The 23219-nt window shown below is 40.3% G+C and overlaps 1 protein-coding gene across 1 annotated transcript in view; it reads left to right on the top strand.

Annotated features, from left to right (window-relative positions):
• The first annotated feature begins 4115 nt into the window (after window positions 1-4115).
• atxn7l2a (ataxin 7-like 2a) overlaps window positions 4116-23219 on the top strand; it is a 32383-nt gene continuing 13279 nt past the window's right edge. The window contains exons 1-7 of the mRNA XM_047348459.1: window positions 4116-4306; window positions 5149-5217; window positions 12080-12416; window positions 12826-13076; window positions 19603-19685; window positions 20754-20965; window positions 21474-21654. Of these exons, the coding sequence (XP_047204415.1) occupies window positions 4177-4306; window positions 5149-5217; window positions 12080-12416; window positions 12826-13076; window positions 19603-19685; window positions 20754-20965; window positions 21474-21654 (1263 nt within the window). The 5' untranslated portion in view covers window positions 4116-4176. The remainder of the gene's footprint in view (window positions 4307-5148; window positions 5218-12079; window positions 12417-12825; window positions 13077-19602; window positions 19686-20753; window positions 20966-21473; window positions 21655-23219) is intronic.

Here is a 23219-nt window from a genome sequence, read left to right as displayed (position 1 = left end):
CAGTAGAAGCTCAGCCAGTAGCTTACATCTAGGAGAGACAGGGTTAAACACTGAAAGACAGGGCCAAGTGGGTCATCTGTATAAGGTGAGCATTAAGTTGTTGGCAGCAGCAGCTCAGCCAATGTTCCCCTCCAGGAAGCTGCCACGTTGTGTTGTGAAAAAATAAACTGTTGCCCCAGTTTGAGGTCAAAAACGTTTTTGTGCAAGTTTTCATCCAGGATATCTCTGTACATTGCTACATTCATCTTTCCCTCTATCCTGACTGGTCTGCCAGTTCCTGTTTCTGAAGAACATCCCCATAGCATGATGCTGCCACCACCATGCTTCACTGTAGGGATGGGATTGGCCTGGTGATGGTGTCAGCCCAACACTCCTGAAGGGCTGTGAAGAACAGCTCTGTGGGATTCTGCAGCACCTCTTCAACCGTAGCCTGGCCCAGAAGAAGGTTCCAGTGTTGTGGAGACCTCCTCACTTGTTCCAGTACCAATGAAAACTCGTCTATAAGCCCTCAACACATGTTGCCCTGACATACCACACCATGAAGGTCCTAAAGAGACGGCTGTTGGCTCAGCTGAGTAAGCAAACGATAAACTATCAGGACCCCCTTCAGTTTGCTTATTGCTGTGGAGTTGGAGTTGAAGATAACATCATACACCTGCTTCAACAAACCCACTGTTACCTGGACAAAGCCAGCAACACTGTGAGGATCATGTTCTTTGTTTTCTCCAGTGCATTTAACACAATTCAATCTGATTTGCTTTGTCAGAAACTCCAGAAGACTCAGGTGGAGGCCTCAACAATTTCCTGGATCAAAGACTAGCTGACAAACAGACCACAGTTTGTGAGACTGAAGGGTTATGAGTCTAACCAGGTAGTAAACAGCACAGGAGCACCACAGGGGACGGTACTCTCACCATTCCTTTTCACTCTATACACCTCAGACTTCCAGTACAAGACAGACTCCTGTCATCTGCAGAAATACTCTGATGATTCTGCAGTCATGGCATGGATCAGAGATGGACAAGAAGTTGAGTACAGGGAGCTGGTGGACCACTGTGGCATGGTGTGGAAACAATCATCTCATCTTGAATAAAACAAAGGAGATGATTGTAGATTTTAAGAGTGACAAGAATAGGTCAAACACTATTTCCATCATGTGAGAAGAGGTGGAGGTGGTAGAGGAGTATAAATACCTCAGTGGACATCAGACTGGACATCAGACTGGAGTGGAGATGCAACTGTGAAGCCATCTACAAGAAGGGACAGAGCAGACTGTACTTCTTAAGGAAGCTTAGGTTTTTCGAAATTTGCAGCAAGTTGCTGCATATCTTCTATGAATCTGTTGTGTAGAGTGTGATCTCTTCTGCCATCATCTGCTGGGGAAGCAGCATCAGAGCCAGGGACTTAAAAAAGCTCAACAAGCTGATAAAGAAGGCTGGCTCTGTTCTGGGGACTCCTCTGGAACATCTGGAGATCATTGTGAAGAAGGATTCTCCATAAAATGAAGAACATTATGGAGAACCCTGAGCATCATCTTCATGAGACTCCTCTTTCTCAAGTGTTTTTTTTACTGAAAAAAACAGCAGACAAAATAAGAAAAGGACATAAAAGATATAGACAACTTCACATTTGTAAAAGAAGAAATTCCAAAATATGGGGACAAACATTATGCCTCTCTAACAGGTATAACAAAAAATATAATAGGATGGAAAAATAGCCACAAAATAAAGATTTTATACAGTGCCTTGCGAAAGTACTTAGCCCTCTTGAACTGGTCAACCTCTTGCCACATTTCAGGCTTCAAACATAAAGATATATAATTCAAATTTTTTGTGAAGAATCAACAACAAATGGGACACAATCGTGAAGTGGAATGAAATTTATTGGATGTGTCAAACTTTTTTAACAAATAAAAAACTGAAAAGTGGGGCGTGCAATATTATTCGGCCCCTTTAGTTTTATTGCAGCAAACTCACTCCAGAAGTTCAGTGAGGATCTCTGAATGATCCAATGTTGTCCCAAATGACTGATGATGATAAATAGAATCCACCTGTGTGTAATCAAGTCTCCGTATAAATGCACCTGCTCTGTGATAGTCTCAGGGTTCTGTTCAAAGCGCAGAGAGCATCATGAAGACCAAGGAACACACCAGGCAGGTCCGAGATGCTGTTGTGGAGAAGTTTAAAGCCGGATTTGGATACAAAAAGATTTCCCAAGCTTTAAACATCCCAAGGAGCACTGTGCAAGCAATCATATTGAAATGGAAGGAGTATCAGACCACTGCAAATCTACCAAGGCCCGGCCGTCCCTCTAAGCTTTCATCTTGAACAAGGAGAAGACTGATCAGAGATGCAGCCAAGAGGCCCATGATCACTCTGGATGAACTGCAGAGATCTACAGCTAAGGTGGGAGAATCTGTCCATAGGACAACAATCAGTCGTACACTGCACAAATCTGGCCTTTATGGAAGAGTGGCAAGAAGAAAGCCATTTCTCAAAGATATCCGTAAAAAGTCTTGTTTAAAGTTTGCCACAAGCCACCTGGGAGACACACCAAACATGTGGAAGAAGGTGCTCTGGTCAGATGAAACCAAAATCAAACTGTTTGGCCACAATGCAAAACGATATGTTTGACGTAAAAGCAACACAGCTCATCACCCTGAACACACCATCCCCACTGTCAAACATGGTGGTGGCATGGAATATTTATTAATATTTTATCAATGGCAGTATTTATTTATTTAACTTTGAATGAAATGGCTCTCCATAGTTGAACGCATAAAAAAGCTGAATATTTAAAGAATAATATTATTTTGTGAACTAAATGTCATATTCACAAATGTTGTTTCATAAAATCTTTACCAATTTGGATGCTGTGGAAAAATTTGTTTCTGTTATTAAACTTCTCTCCTTATTATCATCTCATTTTGAATGTGACTAAAACAAAGGAGATGATTGTAGATTTTAAGAGAAACAGTAATAAGTCAAAAACTATTTCTATCATGGGAGAAGAAGTGGAGGTGGCGGAGGAGTATAAATACCTCGGTGTTCACCTGGACAACAGACTAGAGTGGAGATGCAACTGTGAAGCCATTTACAAGAAGGGACAGAGCAGACTGTACTTATTGAGGAAGCTTAGGTCCTTTGGTGTTTGCAGCAAGATGCTGCATAGCTTCTATAAGTCTGTTGTGGAAAGTGTGATCTCTTCTGCCATCATCTGCTGGGGAAGCAGCATCAGAGCCAGGGACTTAAAAAAGCTCAACAAGCTGATAAAAAAGGCTGGTTCTGTTCTGGGGACTCCTCTGGAGATCATTGTGGAAAGACGGATTCTTCATAAAATAAAGAACATTATGGAGAACCCTGAGCATCCTCTTCATGAGACTGTCCTACAACACCAAAGTGTCTTCAGTCAGAGGCTTCTTTAGATCTGCTGTAAGACGGAGCGCTACAGGAGATCCTTCCTGCCCACAGCCATCAGCATCTACAACGGCTCTTTGAGGAAACCCTTATAATGAGCTACAACAACATTTAATTTCCCTTTGGGATTAATAAAGTATTATTGAATTGAATTATCAGACTATAGTTTATTACAAACCCCTGGTAACTCTGTCATTTCAATTCAGTTCAATTCAATTCCAAAAATAATTTATTAATTCCAAAGGGAAATTAAATGTTGTTGTAGCTCATATTCTGCAGGTTTCTTCAGAGAGCTGTTGTAGATGCTGATGGCTGTGGGCAGGAAGGATCTCCTGTAGCCCTCTGTCTTAAAACACATCTGAAGAAGCCTCTGACTGAAGACACTCTTTAACCCCCTTTTTTTATCCCTCTGGTTTATTGAGTCTGTTGGAAAATGTTTTTTAGAAGTAATGTTCATTCTCCCATGGTGTGGTGCTGTATTTGTACTTCTGTTGCTACATAATGTATAAAATCTTCATTTTGTGGCTATTTTTCAGTCCTATTATATTTGTTGTTATACCTGTTAGAGAGGCATACTGTTTTGTCCTCATATTCTGGAATTTCTTCTTTTACAAATGTGAACTTGTCTATATCTTTTATGTCCTTTTCTTATTTTGTCTGCTGTTTTTTTCAATAAAAAAAACACTTGAGAACGCGCACTTAGGAAGTTCCTGTGCTGTCGAGAACGCGAGGAATGACGTAAACTGCTTGCCGCGCAGCGATGATGGCGGTGCGTGAACGCGCAGTAAAAGTAATGGCTGCTCTGGATCGGCGGGTACCTAGCCTCGATGAATTCGTGGGTCAAAGCTGGACTGCCTGGGCCGACTGGGCTGCTGTGACAGTGGCAGATGGTAAGGAACCAAACTGACACAAACATTAGCCGCTACGAAGTCGATTAATTATCTCGACGCGGTTATTTTTCTTCAAAACGAATGGCAGAACTAACCATGTTACCCAAACAAAGACCCTACCGGGTCCTAGTGCTGGGTGTATAACATGTTGCTCTCCTAGTTCCTGCTACATACATAGTAGCCTAGAAAAAAAAGTCCTATTTGAAATAAAAACATAAGCGGTGTGATGTGTGGGCTACTGCGGTGGCCACGAAGCAACCTGTCAGTTAGGAACAAGGTTCGTTTTAGGCTTAGCAAACAGGCAGCAGTGGCACCATAGCGGAAGGAGTCTAGTCACTCTGGCTGGGCGAGGAACTTCTTACCCTGGAAAGCTAAGCTAGCCCCGTCCGCTGCTATGAGGCGGTTAGCCAGAGCATGCTAACGCTAGCAGGAGGATCAGAGCAGACACCGGTGACGGAGGAGGAGTCTGATGCTGCTGCTACCACCATGGAAATGCTGGCCCAGTCTATAATATTAGCAAGCGCTACTCTGTTCTTTTTGCCTAGAACTTGGCAGAAAACCTCTTCTGTCACTAAAGCCCCAAAAAACATACCTGCACTTGGCAGTTTTAAGTGTATTGCTAAAGAGTATTTCATCTTATCTGGTGATACGGAGGCAATAACTGTGTATCAAAGTTCCAGAAACAGAACTGTATCTGCCAAGGAATGAAGCTGCTACCCTACAATTTGACCATCTATGTAACACCCCATAAGCACTTGTAATGTGAATGGATGGGAACAAAAACATATTTTAAACGGAACGACAACACAGGTTCTTGAACACTCGTGTTATAACATTTTCAGGGCCTGATGTGGATGACTTCAGCAAAAATGGGAAGAAGGCTGCAGAGGCTATGTCACTCAGTAAAGAGGGTAAGTCACTCACTATTGGATTTTTTTCTTTTTTTCATTGATCAGTTGACACATGCAGACCTTGTCAGGTTTGCACCTGACATTACAAGCAAACAGAAATGTCTGGTTACAGAACTGGTCACAGAGCTGTAAACAACCATAACATTAAAGGCAAGGCAGGATGGCACAATGTTTGACCTGTTATGATACAAGGCAAAGACAGCAGCAGCAGTACCAGTCCACATGTGAAAATGGATCAGAGACACTGGATGATCCACAGTGTCTGTGTGATGTGAGAAATACACTAATCAGCAGAATCTGGTGCAGATAATAATCTGATGGTTGTAGGTGAAAATAGGTTTTTACCTGTTGAATCCCATTTAAATGTAATTGTAATACTTGTGTGGGTTTACACTAACAACCCATTTGTTACTAATTCAGGATGGTGGTATGATCTGTTTTGTACTTCACTCAAAGACAGGGTTGAGCTGTGGCTCAAACACTTCTTAGACACTGAGAAATATACACTGCTAAAAAAATTAAATGATCACTTTTTAATCAGAGTATAATATCAAGTCAGTGAAAATTCTGCAATATTGATCTGGTCAGTTCAGTAATAGAGGGGGTTGTTAATCAGTGCCAGCTGGTTTTGTGTTAATGAAATTAACAACAGGTGCACTAAAGGGGCAAAAATAAGACTACCCCAAAATCAGAAATGGTTCTGCATGTGGAGGTCACAGACATTTTTTCTCTCCTCATTTTTTTGGCTGCTTGTCAGTAGTTTTACTATTTGACCAGGGTCAGTGTTACTACTGGTAGCATGGGGCTATACCTGGACACTACAGAGGATACACAGGCAGCCCAACTATACCAGGATGACACATCCTGGTATAGCACCATGCTATACCATGGGGCTATACCCATGGTATAGCATTGCCCTGAGGTTTGCTGGCTCTCCCAGCAGTCTCAAGAGCATGGAGGATATTCCAGTTAGTCTAGGAGTGCTGGACAGGGCTGTTGGAGATCCTTCACCCATCAACAGGACCAGTATCTGCTACTTTGTGCAAGAAGGAACAGGATGAGGACTGCCAGAGCCCTTCAACATGACCTCCAGCAGGCATTGGTGCAAAAATCTCTGACCAAACCATTAGAAACAGACTTCATAAAGGTGGCCTGAGGCCCTGACGTCCTCTAGTAGGACCTGTGGTCACTGCCTCGCACCCTGGAGTTTGACTGGCATTAGTCAGAGAAAGCTGGAATCGGCAGGAGCCAACTTCTTTTCACAAATGTGAGGAGATTTACTCTGAGCTCATGTGACAGACATGAAAGAGTCTAGAGAAGTTGCGGTGAACGTTATGCTGCCTGCAACATTGTCAGCATGATTGGTTTGATGGTGGGTCAGTGTTGGTCTGGGGAGGCACATCCATAGAGGGACACACAGACTTGTATAAAATAAGCGATGGCTCCCTGACTGCCATTAGGTATCGGAATAAAATCCTTAGACACATTGTTAGACTGGGTTGTTTGCTGGGTTCAGGAGGAAGAGTAGTTGTCTTGCAATCAGAAGGTTGTGGGTTCGATTCCAGCTTCCTCCTGCCATATGTCGATGTGCCCCTGGGCAAGGCACTTAACTTCAAGTTGCCTACGGTGTGTTAATGTGTTAGTGAGTGCGATTGGGTGAATGTGGCTCTAGTGTAAAGCGCTTTGAGCGGTCTGTATGACTGGAAAAGCACTATATAAGTTCAGTCCATTTACCATTCCTGGTGCATGATTATATCAGGCCTCATGTGGCAAGAGTATGCAGACAGTTCCTGGAGGACGAAGCAATTGATACCACTGACTGGCCTTTACGCTTCCCTGACCTAAATCCAATAGAACATTAGGTTTTGGGACTAGATACCCCCGGACACCATCCGTCATCTCAAAAGGAGGATGTCTTGACACTGTCAGGCATCATACAAGCACATAGGGGCCATACAAACTACTGAGTGCCATTTTGAGTTTCTGCAATGATATTTCAGCTGCCAGGACTGGCCTATACATCAGTTTTTGAGCTAAAATTTCTCAGTGCCTTCAGTTTAGGCCCTCTATGGGTGGATAATTTTTATTTTCATCAAAAGATGTGGCACCCTTTTGTTCCTAAAACATTACCCATTCCATGTAAAAATATATATATTTACAATTAAGATCTGTTGTGTTTTCAAAGTGTTCCTTTAATTCTTCTGAGCAGTGTATTCTAGAAAATCATTTATCATACTCATAGGGTATATTTGACTCACTATTCAATGGTGATTTTAAAAAATCCCTTGAAAACAATATTCTGCCATGTTCCATTTGTCTCAAATGGGAAACAGTCAAAACAAGGTTGAAATAAAGATGCCGTTGCCATAGTCCAAGACCACCTCACAGTTTTTATGCTAAAGGAATTTGCGTTAAATAGACATATTTTTTTTTTTTAGATACAGGTACAAAAACAAGCAGATGAAATAATCTCCATTTGCCACCAACTGTGTGCTTTGCTTCGGCCCTCTTTGGTCCACTACCTACTACTACTTCCTTGCACTTTTAGTGTTTGCTCGGGGGTTGGCAACATTTTGCTTCCAGAAGACTAAGCTGAGTTAGTTGGAGCAATCAAGGCGCCACACATTTAATGAGAAAAACATTTTCTTTCAGGCTTCCTACCAGAGTTGCTGCTGCCACCATGAATGAACTTTGCTGTGAAGTTGCTGTCTTTTCCATATTTGACTTTTTTTTAAGCTGTTTTGATAGAAGGTGGTCTTATGGCTGCTTCTGGCCCTTAGGTATTTAAGTTGTTCTTGTGTGCTGCAAGTTATAAACATATGAATTCCTCGAATTACACCTTGTGTTGCAGGATTTATTAGATCAAAGTTTTTGATTATTTTGCTTTAATAAAATAAATGACAAGTTTGCGAAATATAGATGTTGGTACAAGTGAGCTGCCAGGTTAAATGAATCAGCCCTGTGTTGTCTTGTCTTTAAGCATGTTGCTGTCAGTTTATGACCTCTAATGGAGTATTTACAGTTGGTAAAGGTTCTGTTCTGAAATTAATTGGGATCTGTACCCAGTCTTGTGGGTCCAAGTGGAGCACCACTTGGACCACTAAAAATGAACGTGCTGTGTTCCGGTAAATGCAGATCAGATCTAAAGTAGATCTTATGATGCAGGAATAAATGCTGCTAAAACGTTTTCTCATGGCAGACATGGCTACAACCAAAAATCAGTAGTGGCTGGTGGGTCTTTGTCATTCATTGGTTCATCAAAGATTTTAGTTATTCAATTTATGTTTCAGATATTGAAAAACACTGTTTCCCTGATTGGCAACCTCTGTCCAAATATGCATCATTGTTAATGATAGATATAATAATGTCCTCCATTCAACCTGGTGTAATCCACCTGGCTGGTTGAATTGTTGCAGAAAGTTGAATTTAATGCTTGTGGAAATGTTCCTGGTATTGTCTCAGCATGAGAAACCTTCTAATTAGATCAACATGTAGACAAACGGTATGCTACGGAGCAAGGGAACTGAATGCATATACCCGCTGATGACATTTACCTAACACACTCGTAAGCCATAACTCTTCTCTAAAAGCACCTTTCTTTTGTTCAATTCAGTTTATTTGTACAAAACCAATTAACCCTTTGCTAAGCGTCGCCCCCATAGTTATTGTTGCTATGACTGGCAAGCATTGCTAGCTGCCCACATATTGTGATGGATTTACAGTGATTTTGGTGAAAGATACTCCGAAGGAAATTGTTTCAAATTTCTGGAGTATTGTCTCGGAAATATTGGAGAGGACTAGACAGAAAGGACTGCAATATGTTTATAAAAAATATATTCACAACATCATTTGTGAGCGGAGTAATGTTGACAATGAGGACATAAAAATGGAAGCTAGGGCTCACCGTTCTTATTACAAGACTCAGCCACCCCACCTCTTGATAATTCACATACAGAACAAAAATATAAAGGAAAAACAATGTTCTTGCATCGCTTTATTACTTTATTATAAGCTAACTTTATGGTTTCAGCAAGAAAGCTGACTATTATAAGCTAGATTTCAGTATCTGTTATGCTATTAGCCGGTTGGTTAATGCTTTCTGTTTGTTTATAGTGCATCTTGTTTCCGCATAGTGTATTTGTTCAATACGTTGAATCTGATCAGAGCACATAAGGAATGCCCAGTGAAAGCTCACACTAGTTTGCCACAACAATGGCACAAACCAAGAGGAGCCAAAATAAAGACTGTGCCAATATCACTGGTGTTTATCGCAAAGGCAAAATAGACCGCAAATGGAGCAGGTGTATTAATGCTCAATTTAATATTAGCCAGTTTAAATTTGTTTCAGTAAGTGGTAATATCTTATAAAGTTACGTATTTCAATGTTTCAACAAATGGTACTTACTCTGGTTTATCTGGTATATATTTGTTAGCGTCAAGCATTGCACATCTATCTTACTTGATGTTTAAAAAAAATAAACAACTTTATAATTGATATTCTACTACTGCCTTGTAGCCAACAACTGTGTGCTAGGTGGCGTTAGCATCTTACCTTGGAACAAACATGATAGCTTTTCATGATCATTGATGGATTCAGCATCTCGTGGGGTCTTCCACACTGCCTAATCCATATTTGAGATCTCTCCAGTTGTTTTTTAGGCTTTTGGAAGGTGTACAAATTCAACCCTAATGTTCCAGGTCTCTTTCATCAGACTTGCAAGTCCCGTACACAGTGAAAGCTTGCCAGGCCCTCCACTCTAAGTTACGGTTTCTAACGTATGATTGGTCATTGGCGGGACTCAGCAAAGAGTCAATTCACAACAAATGTTATCTCAAGACACAGACAGATCCAATTTATATTCAAAAATGTATGATCCAGTTTATCCAGTCATATTGATAGAATCCTATTCAACTATATACTGGTCCTTCTCAAAATATTAGCATATTGTGATAAAGTTCATTATTTTCCATAATGTCATGGTGAAAATTTAACATTCATATATTTTAGATTCATTGCACACTAACTGAAATATTTCAGGTCTTGTATTGTCTTAATACGGATGATTGTGGCATACAGCTCATGAAAACCCAAAATTCTTATCTCACAAAATTAGCATATTTCATCCGACCAATAAAAGAAAAGTGTTTTTAATACAAAAAACGTCAACCTTCAAATAATCATGTACAGTTATGCACTCAATACTTGGTCGGGAATCCTTTGGCAGAAATGACTGCTTCAATGCGGCGTGGCATGGAGGCAATCAGCCTGTGGCACTGCTGAGGTCTTATGGAGGCCCAGGATGCTTCGATAGCGGCCTGTAGCTCTTCCAGAGTGTTGGGTCTTGAGTCTCTCAACGTTCTCTTCACGATATCCCACAGATTCTCTATGGGGTTCAAGTCAGCAGAGTTGGCAGGCCAATTGAGCACAGTGATACCATGGTCAGTAAACCATTTACCAGTGGTTTTGGCACTGTGAGCAGGTGCCAGGTCGTGCTGAAAAATGAAATCTTCATCTCCATAAAGCTTTTCAGCAGATGGAAGCATGAAGTGCTCTAAAATCTCCTGATAGCTAGCTGCAATGACCCTGCCCTTGATATAAAACACAGTGGACCAACACCAGCAGCTGACACGGCACCCCGGACCATCACTGACTGTGGGTACTTGACACTGGACTTCTGGCATTTTGGCATTTCCTTCTCCCCAGTCTTCCTCCAGACTCTGGCACCTTGATTTCCGAATGACATGCAGAATTTGCTTTCATCCGACACAAGTACTTTGGACCACTGAGCAACAGTCCAGTGCTGCTTCTCTGTAGCCCAGGTCAGGCGCTTCTGCCGCTGTTTCTGGTTCAAAAGTGGCTTGACCTGGGGAGTGCGGCACCTGTAACCCATTTCCTGCACACGCCTGTGCACGGTGGCTCTGGATGTTTCTACTCCAGACCAGTCCACTGCTTCCGCAGGTCGCCCAAGGTCTGGAATCGGCCCTTCTCCACAATCTTCCTCAGGGTCCTGTCACCTCTTCTCGTTGTGCAGCGTTTTCTGCCACACTTTTTCCTTCCCACAGACTTCCCACTGAGGTGCCTTGATACAGCACTCTGGGAACAGCCTATTCGTTCAGAAATTTCTTTCTGTGTCTTACCCTCTTGCTTGAGGTGTCAATAGTGGCCTTCTGGACAGCACTCAGGTCGGCAGTCTTACCCATGATTGGGGTTTTGAGTGATGAACCAGGCTGGGAGTTTTAAAGGCCTCAGGAATCTTTTACAGGTGTTTAGAGTTAACTCGTTGATTCAGATGATTATGTTCATAGCTCGTTTAGAGAGCCTTTTAATGATATGCTAATTTTGTGAGATAGGAATTTTGGGTTTTCATGAGCTGTATGCCAAAATCATCCGTATTAAGACAATAAAAGACCTGAAATATTTCAGTTAGTGTGCAATGAATCTAAAATATATGAATGTTAAATTTTCATCATGACATTATGGAAAATAATGAACTTTATCACAATATGCTAATATTTTGAGAAGGACCTGTACATTCAAAATAAATCCTGATTACAACAACAGAGTGTCTTCAGTCAGAGGCTTCTTCAGATCTGCAGTAAGACCGAGCGCTACAGGAGATCCTTCCTGCCCACAGCCATCAGCCTCTACAACAGCTCTTTGAAGAAACCTGCCTAATATATGCTACAACAACATTTAATTTCCCTTTGGGATGAATAAAGTATTTTTGAATTGAATTGAACTGAATACAGTGGGTGGAGTTTAATATGCCCGTTGGTAAAAACGTCCTAAGGAAGCCCAGCTGGTTACATGAAGTTGGTGTATCTAAGACAGTATTCTTTTCACTTTCTCTCTAAATGGCAGACATGTCTATCTTTGGCCTTTACCCCGGCCATGATGACTTCTATTTGGTGGTGTGCAGTCATTGTGGTCAAGTAGTGAAGCCTCAGGCCTTTGAAAAGCACTGCGAGCGAAGACATGGGCCTCTGGCCAAGCTCTATGGCAAACTGCGCTCTCCCACACCTGCCCCCCAGCATCAGAGACCCTACCATGGCCACTCTCCTTCACACGGTATCAACACCCCTTCTGCTTCATCACTGGAGGCTCGAGCTCCAAGCATTGGGCAGGCCCGGGCAGCCCCTCCTTCACCTTCCACCCCGCCTCAGTACAGATTCTCCAAGAGCTCCAAGGACGCAGTACGGTAAGAGATCAGAGTAGTATTCATGAAGTCTTTTTTTTTTTTTAACAATAGAGGTACTGTACTAACTGTATCGAACAGGAACGGATGCAACTATTGAATCTTTGATTTTCTCCTATTCAAAAGCAAAAGATCCCCTTACCAGCATCTATGCCAATTCTTATTAACATGGTGAACCGGGTTATTTTCATTCATTTAAAAACTAATATTAGTATATTGGTCACAAAAAGCTTTCAGCATCCTTACCGCTTCAAAATGCAGATAGCATGCTGGGAAGCCAAAGTTGTTCAGTTTGTTAAAGTAAAGCACATGCAGCAAACAAGACGAAATGAGTTTTCTATTCAGTGTTTTTGTCACTTGGTTTAGCTGTCACAAAGCTGATGCTGAAGCTGTCTTTTCCCTTGTATGATAGACATTCCCCGCTTGAGAAGTCATTCCACAGCAGCCACAAAGAGCCAGCAGTGTTTAAGCAGCCGCCGCCTCTGGAGCCTCCAGTCCTTTCTCCAACTCCATCACTTCGAGATCCCCCATGGCCACATGGACCCAATTCTACTGGCAGGCCTTCTTCCTGTGACAAGCAGCCCACGCAGAGGAAGGAGTCTTCTCAGCTGTCTGCGGTGATGAGCCACCGAGTTCCCAGGCCGTACAACAAAGTGGCCTCAAGTAAGTAAACATGTATGTGAATGACTGGTAGAAAGATGGATGGCCTGTTACTGGATATCATGTCTAGCCTATTGGATATTTATATGCATGCATTTATGGATTGTCAATATAGCTTCTATAGATTCTGATTATATCAGATATATTTGATCTGTCACCATATTGATATATTTGGAGTTGTATTTCACCCTTCTAAAATCACATAGTCAAAAAGGACAGAAGGTGGGTGCGCAGTGTTCACCAACTGAGAGGGAGGATCATGTTGGCACAAAAAAACTAAGACAGCCCGACAGCAGTTACTAAGTGTTTGGTGTCACAGATTAATGGGTGACGTTGGAAAGAAAGTCAGCTCTGGATCAAGCAGTGTTGTAATAATAAGCAGATGTTGAACAATCTGGACTTCTGCGGCAATTGACCGAAATGAAAGGGATGTCAGCTTGCCACCATTAAAACTGCAGGTTTTGTGAAAGCTAAAGTTAAACTTATAAAGTTCCAAAGGGAGGGTGGGAAGTTTTAAAACTGGAAGCTGCGGCACGAATGAGAGCCTGGCAGTCATCAAGGGACCATATGGGTGGTTTTATTAAATTAGAATATAATCTATAAACTTAATATATTGCATTCATTTTATCACATAGCAATATATTTTAAGTGTTTATCTGTTTATTTTAATATTATGGCTCACAGGGTAAAGGGGAGGCATGTCATCTGCTGCTGTTGGTCTACAGTGTTTAAACAAGTCTATAGCACAGTAGCTGTTTACAAGGACAGATTAGTGCCCTTCATGCTTGTGGAGATGCTGATTTCATTTTCCAGCAGAACTTGGTACCTGCCCACACCGCCAATTACCATGTTTTCACTATGCCTTGGTTGGTCAACAAACTGGCTTGACCTAAATCTTATAAAGAGTCTCTAGATTATTGTCGAAAGGAAGATGATAGGCACCAGTGTCAACAACGCAGATGGGTCAAAGGCCCTATTAAAGCAGCTTGGGCTTCCTAAACATTTCAGCAAGCTACAGTCTGCTTCCCCCAATGCCACACTTCATTGGTGCAGTAGTGCATGCAAAAGGAGCTCCAACCAGGTCCTGACTACAGGGTGACACGGGAGTGGAATTTCTCTCCTGTCCCATCCCGCTCCCACAGAAAAATGTCTTGTCCCATCCCAATCCCAGGCCAGCATAACGAAAAAAATCCTGTCCCGTCCCACTCCTGGTAAATTGACTCCCACTCCCATCCCGCTCCCATTCAGAACGACTCCCACTCCTGTGCCACTCCCATTTTTGTTTTCTTCATTTAGTCTTTTGGCAATTTCTTTGTTTGAAGGACCAGTTAGGTCCCTGTTTTTAGCTGTAGTAAAGGCCAGTTAAAGTAAAAAGAATAATAATGAAGAAATAATAAAACATCAAACAAGGAAACAGACCATGCCTATCTTAGTTGAATAAACAAAATGTACCTAGTTGTATTTTACTTATTTATTAAGTGATCGTTTCCTTTGAACAATGACATCACTTTTATGTTTCAAGTTGCTGGAACGAAAGAAAAATGCACCTAGTAAGAGAACTGTACTTGTTGAACAAAAGGACAAAAAGGCATTACCTTCATAATTTAGAAACTGTACCTCAATGGTTCACCGCCCTGGTCCTCAGGGACCTCTTCCCTGCAAGTTTTAGAAGTGTGTCAGCTCCAGAACACCTGATTCAAATTCTGACATGATCTCCTTTACAGGCATCAAGAATGGAGGGTCAAACTGGACAAATTTAATACAATAAAATCCTCATTAAATAAATAAATGTTGTGAATGTCCCATAAGTGAAGTAAATGTAACATTAAATGTGCCATTAAATTAAAGGTAGAATTTATTTATTTAATACATCATTAGAAACAATAAATGTACCATTATATCATGAAATGGACTATTATGCAATAAAATGTGCCACTGAATAATTAAGTATAATTTTAAAGATGACATTATGTAATTAGTGGTACACTTAATATTTAATGATGTATTAAATAAATTGTACATTTAATGGTACATTCAATTTTTTTCTATTTCACAACATATTTAATATCTTCCCTTGATGAAGCCTTTCTATACGGAGCCCGCGAGGGGACACGGGAGAGTTTTTTCTCTTTTGTGTCCCCACGCAATAGTCTTTGCGTTATTTCGCAATACTTTGTGGGATAGTTTCCAAACCAGATAACTGCAAAAATGAAACAAACACTACACCCATTTTGAGATTTATTGAGTTTTATTTTGAAATCAGCCTTAAATAAAATTATCTTCAAATCAGACTAAAAGACAGTTTTTATCCACAAGCTGTCAAACAAACTACTGAACAATAATACTGCACGAAACCACATCTGTGACACTTTGTTTGCTTATTACTGCTGCATGATGTGTACTTTTCTTTTTTGTACGCCATTAGTGTTTTTGTTTTTATCGTGATTTGAACGGTTCTTCTTATCCTAAGTATTTCATCGCATTGTTTACTGCGTGTTAACCTGCATATGACAAATAAACCATATTAATGTCATATCAGTGCTGTTTGTTTTATGAGCAGTTTGTCATCTGTGCTGCTGTTCCAAAATGCCGAATGCAAAAGTATTGCGTGGGGACGCAAAATAAATAAATTTCCCCATGTCCCCTCACGGGCTTCCGTACCTTACCTCTTAAATCTTTAGTGCACATGCAGCAATTTTGTTGGTCAGATGAGACTTGACACATGTTGGTACTTTTGGTTTGATGAATGAAGAGATGCAGGGCTGATTTAATCCAGAATCTGCCTTACAAGTGTCCCTTAATCACTGGTGAACTTGATTACGAGTAAACACGTTTTACAAGCAGCAGACTGCGTGTTAAAATTGCTACATTCAACTCTCCTGAAGTTCGGTAATATTTGCGACTTTCCTGTCAGCTCTATAAGTTTAATAGATAAGTCGTTATTTCTTACTTTACGTTACAAATCCAATTTTACCACGTCCAGTTCTCCACCTGCGTTTGCTCCCTCCATTCTGAACGCAGGTGGAAAACATCGATCAGAAGCACTGTTGGCTTGTGGGTCGTGTTGTTCGTTTGACTCGCATTATAGTATAGGCTTCTTGGAAAAAAACTACACAATGGCGGCGTCGATTCAAGTTTTTTTTTCTTAAAGTTTATAACAAAGTCTCAGTTTTACAATTCCAAAGACAATTGATCCTAGTTTATTTTCCCTCCTATTGGTTAGCTCCTGCTCCCGTCTGCTCCCGTTCATTTTTTATCCTGTACAGTCCCAATCACGTGATCTTTACTGATGCTGTCTCCCGTCCCGCGGGATTCCCATGGGAATCCCGTGACCCGTGGGACTCCCGAAAAAATGTCAGCCTCTAGTCCTGACTAGATATACTGTACAGCACGTGGACTTTCAGTAGGCCCGCATTTCTAGATTAAAGATCCTTATTTGTAATATTCTAATTTTCTGACCGACAGAATTTATCAAAATGTATAGAAATAAGCACTTTATATTACTGTGTGTGTAATGAATCTATATAACATATGAATTTCACTTAATTTAATTCTTGAAATATATAAACTTCTCTTCATGTATTCTAATTGTTTGAGGCATATGTGCAGAGTATGCTGCCACTGTGCAGTCCACAACGATGTGCAAAATTGTTCCTCAGTTTTATAAAGAAGTTAACAAACATCTTAAGATATGTTAACATCAATGCCATCATCTAAGGCCCAGGAATTTGGTCTCCCTGGAAAACATCTTATGTCCTGGTCTCGACGTTAGTGTTTTTTAGTTGTTAGTTTATTCGGAGCAGTTCTTACACACTTCTCACCAAAGTTAGGGATATTTGGCTTTTGGGAGAAATGTATGGAAAGTAAAATGTTCAGGTTACAGTAATAGTATATACAACAGTGGTGGGAATACCCCAACAAAAAATGTTAATGTCTCAATAACATGTCCTTGAGCATCAATTACAGCTTGACAACGACATCTCATGCCGTTCACAAGTTGACTTATTGTCTGCTAAGGAATGGCATCCCACCCTTCTTAAATGTGGCCGGAGTTGAGTGGCATTCATCATCCGGTTCCACAGGGAACTGTTCACAGTGAAGCGTTCATCAGTGTGGGATGTGACCAAAAGACATCCACTTCTATGCCTGTCTGGGGCTCTTCCAGTCTCTCTGTTGCAACCTGTTGATGACACTCTGTGATACTCTAAGCTCAGTGGACATTGTGTTTGAAGCCTTGCAATAGGGAGGTACTGTTGATCAATTGTTAGGTGTCATCTTGGTCTCATGATGTCAAAATGTGAACAGCATGATGAGGAGGACTGTTTAAATACCAATTGTGATTTAACTAGAATATTTTTTGGTCGATCTATGGATCAAAAATTCCTGTAGTTAAGCTCCATGTTAGAGAACAACAAGTTGTGTATTAAGTAGTGAAACATTGGACATGTGCATTCAACTTTAACTCTTCTGTTAAAATCTTCTACAAGTTTTAAGAATGTGTTCATAGTTAGAGCAGAAAATAAACTTTTCAGCCTCTGCCCTAATTCATCCCAAAGGTGTTCAAGAAGGTTAGGGTCAGGACTCTGCGGGCCAGTATAGTTTCTCCACGCCAACCTTTATACACCTGCAGCTATTGAAGTGATTGGAACATGGGGATTCATTGATTTGATGGTGTGACCCAAAACCTTTGGCAATTTAATGTGTCAGATATTGTTACCAAATTGTTTTTTATGCTTGGTGGTTAATAATTTTGTTCTCTGGTCAGTTCTTGTGGTTATGGAGAGTTATGCGAAAGTATAGGATAAAGTTGGGTGTTTTTTCTGGTTTCAGTCATGGTTCATCACTACTTCAGAGTTGTTGTGAATATGAATCTGAAAATATTATTTAATATTTAATATTAATACTTTAATATTTTATCAAATAATATTTCGGTCTGTTAAGGGTTGTCCTGTGAATACCAGCCCAGTAAGGCGATGGTATTAGGACAAAATATAAAGGTGTGAGACGAGCTCTGACATTATTGAACAGCATAAACTCTGCACACACATGGAATGAATTCACACAGTTTATTAAAATATAAGAATTATCAAGTCTAGCAAAATAATGTTTAGGAAAATATTATTTACTGGATTGAAAACTAACAACCTTTCTGGGTAAATATTATTTACCAGTCAGCACGTGTTCTTACCTGTTAGCAGTTAAAGCTAACAAAAGAAGCTGATAGCTTAGCACCAAAATCAAACACACACCTTTTAAAATACCAGGGTTAATAAAAGGGTTAAAATGCATAAGCGCAGACGGTGTGTTATGATCAATCTTCTGTGTTTAAAATCACCCTTTTAAATAAAGTTTGTCTTAACTTTAAAAACACACAGAACACAAAACTGAGCATGTGTGCTGCAGATAGTCTGCTAGCACTAAGATAGCTGAGTTCAACACAAACAAAACCAAACTTCATAAAATGAAAAACGTTCAGATCATTTCATCCTAAATCTTTCTATATTATTCGGCCCAAACCCTAACCTCATGAACCGAAGGAGGAGTTGTCCGGGCGACGACGAAGTTTGAAGGAAGCTCTGTGAACAAAGGGTTTGCTTCCAGCTAACCTCCGGAGCAGTGGGTGGGCGGCTCGCTCTGTCCGCTGACCACACTGCACGTTAACTGCCGTAACCACGGTGATGCGTTCCGTTGTCCTTGCTTTGGGAAACTGCTCTACTCTGCGTCGTGCTGAGAGCTCTCTAGAAACAGTTAATCTCTGTAAATCTCAGAGAGAAAAGTCAAGCCACGCTTATACCCCGCTTAAATATCGCGATCATGAATGAATACCAGATGCACAGACAGTGAATCATTCATACTTAACTTAGCGCATATGATCGATGATCGTATGACACTCTCGGATCCAGTTGAAGAGTTATGTCTGTTTGCCGGCAAAGAGACATTAGCGTGCTGGGTCTCTGTGTCCAGGACTCTGTGACCCGCGTAGAAGAGATTGGTTCCTTGGGAAGGTGGGGTTTTATACAGCTACTGGCATCATGGGAAGTCCGCTGTTACCCCCCCTTTTCCAAATGTGCTGGAAGTAGGTTAAATGCAATTTATTTTGAAAGTTCTAGAAAGGTTTGTGCTGCATCTTTCATGTTGTATCCATGGCTGTGGGTCCCAACAGAGTTAAACCCATAATGATAAATACAACCTTTAAATATTTCAATATAAATCATGTATAGTCATAGACCCCACATCAATAGTGATGTTTAAGGTCACTCCCCAAGTCTACATACCTTGTCTTGAAACAACAAAGTTCTGTCTGAAAGACTAATTTGAGTATTATTTATCTTGCATTCATATAAAGACTAAGGTGGTATAATTATACACTTGTAATCTTTAGGTCTACCCTCTAGGTAAACAGTATTTTACAGGATTTGTTTTTTTATCTCAGAGGTAGCAGTATGGTCTTTGTATGCATCTATATTTGAGTTTTAGATTCTTTATAACCTATCTGATATTTTGGCTGAGGTGGTTTCTGTATCCTCAGAAAGGGAGTGTGATTTGGACAAACACTGCGGCGTCCTTGACCCTGAAAGAAAGAAGGTCTGCACTCGTCTCCTGACATGCAACGTAAGTATCACAAATACTGAGCTTCCGCCCACCTCCTCTCTCAAGGCTTTGCAACTTTCTTAAACAAATCTGCAGTTTTGCCGATTTCAGAGTCAGGCCAGGTGTAGCTTCTAGGAAGAGAAAAGAGAGAAAGTTAAAAGCTGAAATAACAGCAAATAATGCAAAATTGGAGAGTAGTGTGAGAGTGTAGTGAAGAGAATAAAAGTGGTCATTATGTCCTCCAGCAGTCTAAGCCATAGCAGCATAACTACATAGATAGCTCAGGATAACCTAAGCCGCTCTAACTATAAGCTTTATCAAAAAGGAAAGTTTTAAGCCTAGAAAGTATTGAGTAAATAATACTATGAACAAGAGAATCAATTTGTGAAGGGGAAGAAACAAATTTATTGCCCTCCACTGTGTTTTTCTGTGATAATGAGGAAATTAAAAGTAGAACAGATTCTTTAAAGGTTGTTAAAGCATTGTCTGATAATGATCTATGACAAATGTCAAAAATTAATACCTATGCCGTTGAATAAAAAAACCTGAAAAAGATGGGCCTTTTCAGGTAACATATTTACCACCAGTAGCCTTTACCCTAACCTGTGTTGTTACTGAGACTTTCATTTGTTTTTGGTCGAGACGATGGCCTATATAAGTGCTTATATGTATTTATGAGCTGCCACTGAAATTGACAGAGATTTAAATTGTTTAGCCTGCAACCATGGCAACAACAGAAAGCTAACTGAAAAAAATTGTTCAGTAGTAATTTCTTTTATTTAATCGGACACATTTCCATTAATATTGAGCAGAAGACTCAGGTTACTGATACCAGTAAAATAGAATCTATATCAAAAAGTGATGATCATACTGAACCTGCATTTTATTTTTCCACCAACTACAAACACATTTTGGCATTTTTAGTTGTTATTGGTCATCCTCAAAAACATTTAGGTTTCAACACGAGTTTGCCAGTGCTCCTTTTATTTTTTGTTCAAAGTCAACACTGTGGTTTGTTGAAGTAAATGCATTGGACTGCTATGATCCACAACAAAAAGGTGCTCATGCCTACTGGGTTCTTATCCTTAGATCCACTCCATCCACCAGCGCAGAAAGGTGACGGGTCGCAGCAAGAACTTTGACCAACTAGTTGCAGAACTTAAGATGAAGGTTCGAGAGAAGGGAGCCCAAGCCCTGGATGTAGGCTTCTCTACTGGAGGGTCCCCCAGTCCGGAGACCCCCAGGGAACAGGCTGGTGTTCCACACTGCAGGAGACCTCTGGCCAGCCTTCCTGCTTTCAGGTTGGGAAGATTACTACAGCTAATGATTCTGATCATCTGCATTCAAAGAAGCTTTAAGTCCTCATTTCAATGAGGGAAGTTACTTTTTCATTTCTTCATCGGCCCGTTTGTCCTCAGGGTGACATGCGTCAATAAACCGCTGTAATCATTCTAGAATGTAAACTTACTTTGTAATCTAACTACAATATATAAATAACCATTAGAAAGGTTTGTTGGACAATCTGAAAACTTGTTGCACCTGACAACACATTAACTGTACAAGAGGAAAAGCTTTCCAGTTTTTGTTGGTTGAAAGGGATTACAACTTCCAGAACCACTTGATCATCAGACTGGCTCTAAAAATGGGAATCTGAAGGTGTTTGGTGAACGCAGAGTCACTTCTGAAGTTGCTAAATTCTAAAAATTAAAGCATAGAAAATAAATGGTGCTGCCGAGCAAAAAACAAAGTATTTAAGTGAGTAATTCTTTGTGTCTAAATTTAAACCAAGTGGCTGACTTTGTTTTCTAGTCGCTCTATGGCTGTGTCAGAGTACATCCCAGAGGAGGAGAAGCAATGGCAGGATGAGGCTGGTCTCCATGCCCCTTCACCTCTGGTTCATGGGCATGTCTCCAGTGATGACAGTGAGGCAGAAGGACCTGAGGAACTGTCGGACTTCACATCATCTACTTCACATCCCAGACCTGGAGCGGTAAAGCTTCTCTACTCAGAGTAACTGTAGGAAAGAAAAGCAGGGATTTCTTGCTAAAATAACTACTTGTTTGATTTTTATAGAGAGCAGGGAATTTATTTACGCGTTTAACTTTTAGGTATTTGAAATACCACTGTAAAACATTAGATCTGTGAGGTTTTTTTCTAAAACCATATTGCAGATTTTCTGTGCAGATCTGAAAAAATGCTGAACTGTTTCCTGTGGCTCTTTCAAACAATCAACAGAGTTGTCCTTGTCAAAATGTTTGTGTTGAGTTTCTAGTATAGATTGAAATGCTTCAGTTTAAAACTGAGACTGAGCTTTAAGTCAATTCCTGCCATAAAATACGTGCAGTCAGCAAAAGTTACTGTTATGCACAGCTCCTCCAGGGAAAGTATCAGCAGTGCAGACTTTACATTATCAAAGGAAATGATAATGACACCGGGCTTGTGTTGCTTTGAGCCTCCCCATATCTCATGTGGCATAACATAGAGTAAATCAGTGGTGCCCAACCCTTTTATTTTCTTGTCTGTTCTCAGCAACAGGATTTGGTTCAGTGTTCTTGAGAAACGTTAGCCATATTTTTCCAAATTTAATGAATCAATTGAGAGAAGATTTGGGTACGCTCAGGTCTGATTTTGAGTAAAAGTCACTGGATATATTAAATCATATGCAATATGAAAAAGAAAGCAAAAAGCATTAATTATTAAATTGATTATTGTTGGTTATTAAAAGATTAATACTTTTTTTTTCTTTTTACTAAACATGTTCCATTTTAAGATTTCAGTTTGACAGTAAAAAATTATCTCTACTAAAAAACTAAGCAAAAGTCTCCATCTGCACTAACCACCTGTGCTGGTGGGCCAAATATTTACTGTACCTGAATTGCAGAGTGGAGCCACAGCCAATCAGTCCAGAGGACACTTTGGACATAAATCATAGAGTTTTACCCAAGTGCTCTTTTTTTTTTTTTTTGGAAGGATCAACAAACACCAACTCACCCACCGATGGGAAACTGCTTTCATCTCTAATAGAAAGAGGTCAAATCAGTAGACCCCAACAACCAATCTATATGGTTTGAGTGTAGGTTTTTTTTTTTTTTTTACTGTTTCCTGGTTTATTTAGAACAGACCAAACTAACCTTTTAGCATCTACAGTATTAAAGTCAGATGAATATTGGAAATAAAATGGAAACATTTTGTTTTAATATTGCCTGTGAATGTAGGTCAACAGCCTCCATCTGTTTACAGGCTTTATGTTTTTACCTACAGTCATGGGCCTAAATGTTGGCACCCCTGAAATTTTTCAAGAAAATTAAGTATTTCTCATAGAAAAGGATTACACTAACACGCTTTTCTATATACATGTTTATTCGCTTTGTGTGTATTGAAACTAACCCAAGAAAGGAAGGAAAAAAGGTAATTGGACAAAATGTCACACCAAACTCCAAAAATGGGCTGGACAAAATTATTGGCACCATTAATTTAATATTTGGTTGTACACCCTTTGGAAAAAATAACTGAAATCAGTCGCTTCCTATAACCATCAATAAGCTTCTTACACCT

Source organism: Girardinichthys multiradiatus, chromosome 20 (genome assembly GCF_021462225.1).
Source record: "Girardinichthys multiradiatus isolate DD_20200921_A chromosome 20, DD_fGirMul_XY1, whole genome shotgun sequence".
Classification (NCBI taxonomy): domain Eukaryota; kingdom Metazoa; phylum Chordata; class Actinopteri; order Cyprinodontiformes; family Goodeidae; genus Girardinichthys; species Girardinichthys multiradiatus.
The sequence above is the reverse complement of the archived record's forward strand: the minus strand, read 5'-3'. Positions and strand labels throughout refer to the sequence as shown.